The sequence below is a fragment of the Polyodon spathula genome, unplaced genomic scaffold (genome assembly GCF_017654505.1).
Source record: "Polyodon spathula isolate WHYD16114869_AA unplaced genomic scaffold, ASM1765450v1 scaffolds_2822, whole genome shotgun sequence".
In the NCBI taxonomy this organism is placed as follows: Eukaryota; Metazoa; Chordata; class Actinopteri; order Acipenseriformes; family Polyodontidae; genus Polyodon; species Polyodon spathula.
The window spans coordinates 1-7,271 of NW_024474289.1; the positions used below are offsets into that span (position 1 = coordinate 1).

General features: G+C 41.5%; 1 protein-coding gene across 1 annotated transcript; it reads right to left on the reverse strand.

The window, feature by feature from the left end:
- Positions 1-23: 23 nt before the first annotated feature.
- LOC121310910 (Fc receptor-like protein 2) lies at positions 24-6,647 on the reverse strand (the record flags this gene model as incomplete). Its single annotated transcript, XM_041243821.1, has 6 exons — positions 24-240; positions 583-653; positions 2,253-2,280; positions 2,880-2,978; positions 4,222-4,497; positions 6,351-6,647. Coding segments are annotated over 6 exons (878 nt in total), but the record flags the coding sequence as incomplete, so codon positions are not given.
- Between the last annotated feature and the right edge of the window lie 624 nt (positions 6,648-7,271).

A 7,271-nucleotide genomic window follows, 5' to 3' on the forward strand; every position in this document is an offset into this window, starting at 1 on the left:
CCTAGGCCGTCTAGGTTCTGCCTTGTTAATTTGTTCCAGTGTTTTGTTTGTTGGTTTAATAAATGCCAAATTCTCAAACAAAGGATTTCTACTCCCTTGTGGTCATGTGGCTGGAGATGGTGTAGAGAAGGTGTCAAGTGGAATGGGATGGAGAGGAGTTCCAGAGGCCCTGACCTTGGTTCTGTTGACACGGCATTACTTCTGCGTATACGGTCTCTGTTTTGGATGTGGTGCAGTTACCTGGAAATGCAGTCAACAGCAAAAAAAAAAGAAAGAACCAGCATCAGAACAAGAACAGGTCCTGCAAGCACGCTGCCCAGGGCAGTGCATACACCAGCACTGCCTGCATCTGCATGCATCAGGAATGCAGCTTCTCAAGATTGATGTTATCTGTACCATTTAAGACATTATTTAATAGACTTCAATTAAATCCCCATTTCATGTACTGTTTCAATAAATTAAATAATTAAGTTTTAGTATAGTTTACAGTTCACAGTATTAAGCTTTGGAATTATCATAGAATGATTCCCATTTTTTTTAATGGTATTTTTTTTATGGACATGTGATCTGTCAGTAACTCACCAGGCTGTTGTCCAAGTCTGGAGAGCTCCATTCCTCTCAAGGGCTGTGCAGGAGTCTGATCAGCAGGGCGCCTGTAAGAGACACAGAGAGGGGATCAATGTACCAGAGAGGATAGAAGATAATTACTGTTGCTTTGCTTCTATGTGCACCATGAAACCAGACCATAAAACTCAACCTCATCTCGTTCCAACATCAAACTGGGGCAGCCTACAGCTGATTCTACCTGCAGTCTGAGAGCACATGGGCACACTCCCTGAGATTTTGAGGTATAGTATTTCAGCCACCCTGTTATCCTAACTGGGACTGACAGATTCCCAATTCAAAAATGGTTTGATTCTGCTTCCGATGGAAACAAATACAGCAGGATTGTTTCAGATCCTGTTTCAGAATCATCGCATATTTGCTTGATAACTGGCTGACTTCTTACGTGGTCCAGCAGCTGTCTTATGAAGATAAATTCAACTCTCGTGAACCTCAATCTCTATGGTGCAGTATTGAAAAAATAGCTTCAAATAATAATGCCCATCTGTCCATTGGCCTAAACATTGCATTACATTATCAGCTGGAAATGTGTTTAAGGGGGCATTTGTTTTTGAACGTGTTACCCCTGTCTCCTTTTCAGTTTTACAGCCACTCAATAATATCTGGCTCGTTGCCATGACTAAGAGCAGGTAACCTGCCCTTCCCAGAATCCTACTGGTAAATGATGTTGCAGTACGACTATAGTTCACTTCTAAATAAGAGAACAAGGCATTAGTAAGATCTCATCTTGAATATTGTGTTCAGTTCTGGTCACCGAGCTACAAAAAGGATATTGCTGCTCTAGAAAGAGCGCAAAGAAGAGCGACCAGAATTATTCCGGGCTTAAAAGGCATGTCATATGCAGACAGGCTAAAAGAATTGAATCTATTCAGTTTAGAACAAAGAAGACTACGCGGCAATCTGATTCAAGCATTCAAAATTCTAAAAGGTATTGACAATGTCGACCCAGGGGACTTTTTCGACCTGAAAAAAGAAACAAGGACCAAATGGAGATGAGACAAAGGGGCATTCAGAACAGTAAATAAGAGGCACTTTTTACACAGAGAATTGTGAGGGTCTGGAATCAACTCCCCAGTAATGTTGTTGAAGCTGACACCCTGGGGACCTTCAAGAAGCTGCTTGATGAGATTCTGGGATCAATAAGCTACTAACAACCAAACGAGCAAGATGGGCCGAATGGTCTCCTCTCGTTTGTAAACTTTCTTATGTTCTTATGTTCCTATAATGCATTCATTGTCCCAAACCGGTCCAGACCATTCTCTGAATGTGAAAGACTGATGTTACACCAGATGAAACTAGATGGCTGAACTCATTAAAAAAAATCCTTGCAGTTGTGAGATGTGAAAGGTGTATGATGCAATCGATCCCCACATAGCTACAGCAGAAACCCTTTAAAATCTGGTTCAGGTTTTAAAATTGCCTGCATTCATGGGAAAGGCTCTAAATGAGACAAGGTGGTTTGGTCACACAACAACGCCGTGTGTGTGCAGCGTGAGATCTCGCTGGCACAGCATGATGAGAACCTGCAGTCACGGCATGCCAAGAGCTAGAAGAGTCATGCCAAGCACATAGTCATTCTGTCAGCCATTTCAGCTGCTTGCAATTGATATTAAACTCGATATTCTTACCTCGATTTGGCAGCAGTGAAAAGAAAACCTGCAAATAAAAGAAACAAAGGTATGTTTTGTTTTTTTTTTTCCCTGGGGTTGGTCAGTGTAATTTGATCTATCTATATGGTAAACTAAGGTAGAAAATATGTCTTTTTTTGTTTATTTAAAGGTGGAGATGGTGCATATTTCTAATCAGAATGCAAGAATAGTTTGTACATGGAAATCTATTCATGACGCAAACCAGTTGGAATGTTAATATGTTAATATACACCAGGAAAGTGACAAGGTGAAACTATTGAATTGGCTGGTTTTAATAAGTGCTGGCGGCAGTAACACGTTCTCTAAACTTTTAAAAAGCTGGAGAACTGAGTAATTCCAGCCCATTCTGAGGTCTGTGTCATCTCATTCAGTATTATTACAAAATAAATACTCAAATAAATACATTCAATAACACAGGTTTCTAATAGAAATCTCTCAAGATATTTAATGAAAGAACTAGACTTAATGGTTGTCCTTGAATTTATTAAGATTGTTTTAACATTTCTAAATTTATCACTTTGACTAAAGGTTTGAAGAAAGTCTTTGTGTCTGAAATTCAGTCTTCAAACCAGCGTTTAACTAGTAAATTCAGAGTGTGAGCCTCACCTTTGGTCTTGTATCGGTAGCACAGCAATATTGTGACCAGAATAAAAATGATCGAAGCCAGCGAGACACTGAGAGGAACAGTGATCCACGACCAGGACTCTGAGGGGAGAGGAGGGGTGAGGGAGCACCATTCACAATCATAAGGAATACTTGACACATTATTTTCAAAAGAGGCAAAATAAGAACTAGGTCGCAAAATGATTTCAAAAGCCTGATTAAATGTCACCATGTGTGACACCATATGTTAGATCTCCCTCCCAACCTGTGAGGGCGCTGTGTAAAGGGAACAGAGTACCCTGGACTAAAAGGCTGACAATTTATTCCCGTGGGTAGGTGGAAGTCGGCCAGCTAGAAAAGGGGCGGAGCTACGGCACGCAAACTCAATGACCCGGACGGGAAACAACGTGGCATCCGTGGATTGGAGAGCAGTTTGGTTACGAGTCAAACCCGGGGATTAAAGTTACGAGTGACACACGCCTATAAATAATATAATTTATTTATAGGTGTTCACCATAAGGCCCTGGACATTGTCAAATCAGTTCAACAAACACCCAAGTAATCGTCTGTCTGATTTGCACCCGCTCTGCACTGCACTCACCTGTATCCACTCACCATTTTGTCACTTGATTTATATTTTTTAAGCATCAAGAAGTGAATACAGGACGAATTTCAGCTAGCTCATATACTTAGCAACCTAAATCAGGTTTGTAGAAATCCCTTAGCGACCTAGTCCTCATTTTGCCCCTTTTGAAAATCACGCTGATACTGCAGTCCTACAAATTTAAGACGCAGCCAAAATTTTCCACCCTCAATTTCGGGAAAAATAAAACATTAAATAAAGATGCATTTACAATGATGCAGCCTGAATTACGCGTGAGCAAGCAGTTTTACGGCCGTCTGCCATCACTCAGAGCATTGCAGTTAAGCGCTGCTTCTCCTTTCCAGTCATGATTAATGCACCTCTTTTTTCCCTTTTTGTGAACTGTGGTATTGCTTGGCATGTCGGAAAATGCAGGGGTCTGATCAGCATTTCCGATCTGACCTGCATGTCGTGGATGGTTCGAGATCGGCCAGGGACGTTTTTGTTCGTCTTTGATCAAGCGGTCAGCCACGTTCCTGTTTGTGTACTCGCGGAGTCACCTCTTTTGTTGGTGATTTTAATCACTACAGTCGAATTTAAGATGCAGGCCATTTTTGGAGAAGAAAAAAATTGTTTAAAATTTTAAAAAATTTAAAAAAGAACGTGGTATATGAAAGCATAAACAGGAGAGTTCAAGATCTGGGCAAAAGCTGTTTCTTTGGTGAAAATAGCCGATTTTTGATCTGAAGAGGCTGTTCTTACTTTGCACTTCAATGCGTAATTCCTGGCTACTCTTCCTGACTCCCTGTGACTCCACAGCACACGTGTAGCTCCCAGCGTGGCTCATCTCAGTGCTGGCTATGCTGTACAGTGCAGGGCCAGTGCTATTAATCACAGGCTCCCCGTCTCTCAGAATGGTGTAGTGGAGTTGAGAGCGGGGGGTTTTGTTCATTGTTGCCTCACAGGTCAGGTTAAGAGCCTCTCCCTCCTTCACTGTGGCTCTCGGAGAGGCTGACAGAGTCACCCTGGAGAACAGCTCTGACACAAGACAACAAGAACACAGTCAGAGGGTCTGTGGAGAGTCAAACCAGGTGAAGCCTCTTCCAGCTATAGACAGTGCAGCCTTTAAGGACTGGCATTGTGGTTATAGATGCAAAAATGAATGGTTTGACTGTCACATAAATTGGATACATGACTTCAAACGGCCATACAGAGAGATTATATACTGAATGTTCCTCGTGTGCTAAGAGTAATCCCACACATGAGCTGGCAACCGCTGACCTCCAAAGACACGTTGCTTATTTAAGACACAATAAAGAGGCAGTCCATAATCTTTCCTATAGCACGAATGAGACACTTCCTGCACACCTCGTATTTGTTATTTATGAGACTGGTTTGATTGAAAAGAGTAGCCTTCATTGGGAAAGGCAACAGTCCGACAGTGGAGAGAAACTTTAGTTTAGTGAATGCATATTCTAACCCAGTCTTCCCTGTATAGCTCTGGCTAGTGTGAGTGCAGTAAAGTAGCCTTCATTGGAAAAGGCATATTACATATGTCTGGGTACTGTTTGGAATTGGAATTCCTCAATCACAGTCAACACATATATCCATCACCAGCATACAACATTAAAAGGCTAAGTAGCTATAAAGAGAAACCCTCTCTAAAACACTTGAAAAGGTTTTGCGCATTGCAAGCTTGATTTGATTAATAAAAGAAGGCTTTAAAAGAGAACATTGCTATTGGTTTGTTGTTAATATTGGTTATTGTTTGATGCCCACGGTCTAGAATCATGGAATACCCAAAGAATTTCCACAACACTGAAAACCTCATCTGCTCCTACTAGCTGAATTTGAGAGAAGCATTCAAACCCCCTGCAAATTTAGCAGAGGGATAATGATCATAATCTTTTATACTGTATTATCATTATCTGTTCAATCTTTTACAGGGTTGTGGTGAGTTGGAGCCTAACCCAGCAGACAAAGGGCACAAGGTGGGACTACACCCTTGATGGGATGCCAGTCCATCGCAGGGCATCACACACACAGAGGGCAATTTAGAGTGATCAATCACCCTGAACAGTCTTTGGACTGTGTGAGGAAACTGGAGTACCCAGAGAAAACCCACACGAACATGGGGAGAACATGCAAACTCCACACAAACAGAACCCTAGACTGGAATTGAACCCAGGACCCTGGCACTGTGAGGCAGCAGCGCTAACCACCACACCACCGTGACGCTCCTTATACAATACAGTGTACCTAATTAGATTTTTTTTTTACTACCTGTTTTTGTCAATTAAAATGACTTTTTAAAAGTATTTTAATGTATTTATTTAAATGGGGTATTTTATTATCTTATCTTTTACTATTTCTCTAAATTGTTTTGTAAATTATTGTTATTATTTTTTTTAATCTTAAAGCGCTTTGAGGTGATTTATTATGAAAAACCCTATATAAGAAATAAAGATTGATTGATTGATTGATTGATTGATTGATTGCAGTTGTAAGATGTGAAACTATAAGGGCCCATTGAAAAGCATCCCTGGTGATTATCTCTGGGAATGGAGGCTCCAGGGTGAGTGTAGTCTGGGGCAGCGCTGGAGAAATATAAAGATGATTTAATTGCAGTGTTCCCTGCCATTTAGATAAAGATAAATAAATAAAAGGAAATTAATATAAAGAGAAAGGGGGTCTTTAATGATAAACTTAATTTGCTCTTTAAAATAATATTAATTAAAAGCAATCAAATAATTTTGTTTCTGCATCATATCTATTTTAATTTAAAGGAAATAGAGCTACAAAGTAATCTTCTTTTGGTCTAATACTGAGACTTTTTAATTTTCTCTATGGCTGGCTGCCATCTTTCTTACAGGCTCAGTTCAGTCACTCACGTGATACTTGTATCCTGACAGCATTGCTGTATTGTGAGTAAAACGGTTTGCTCCCCCTTTCAGCTCGACACCAGTACTCTCCACTGTGAGACACAGCAGCAGCTCTGATTGTGTATCCGGCTCCAGTTCCACTGCTGCTGTCAGTCTGGTACACTGGAGTACTGGACTGACTGTCTTTATACCAGAGATATCTCCAGCCATCAGAGCCCCCCTCAACCCTACAGCTCAGGGTCACTGTGTCTCCTTCGAATATCTCTCCTGCAGGCTCTTGGGTCAGTGCAGGCTTCGGCTTGTCAGCTAAATTAGAGGAGACAACAGAATTATTGCAGTGCACATTTCCCTCTTACATTCAAAAAAAAACTTTACCCACTAGATTCTGTAATAGTGCAAACTTTAAAACCACTTGTTATTATGTAACTATTGTAGATACTTTCCATGTGCATGTGTATCCCAGAGGGACACGGAATACCTTCCCAGTGTGTGTTTGTGAAAGGATAGAGGGAGACAGAGAGGGGGTACTCAGTCTCACTGATGAGAAGGCAGGAACAGTTCAGTGTAGATTGAGGAATCCTCTCAGTGTGTGAAGGTGACAGAAATGGAATGGAGGGGCAGACAGCACTCACACCGATGAGAAGGAAAGAAGGGCGGAGGAGCGGAGGAAACAGGGGAACTCTCTCAGTGTGTTTGTGGTGAAAATGCAGGGAGAAAGAGAGGAGGCAGGGGCACACAGCACTCAGGTAGGAAGGCAGTAGGGAGACAGAGTGCCCGGCCTGGAGTCTACAATAGAGGAGAGGATCAGAATGTTAGAATTCAGAGTTTCTTTGGACTTACCGTGAGAGCATCGCTTGGTTTAGAGTACGATGGGTTACCGCTCCTTTCACCTTTACAGGTATATTCCCCACTGTGGTCTCTAGTAGCAGA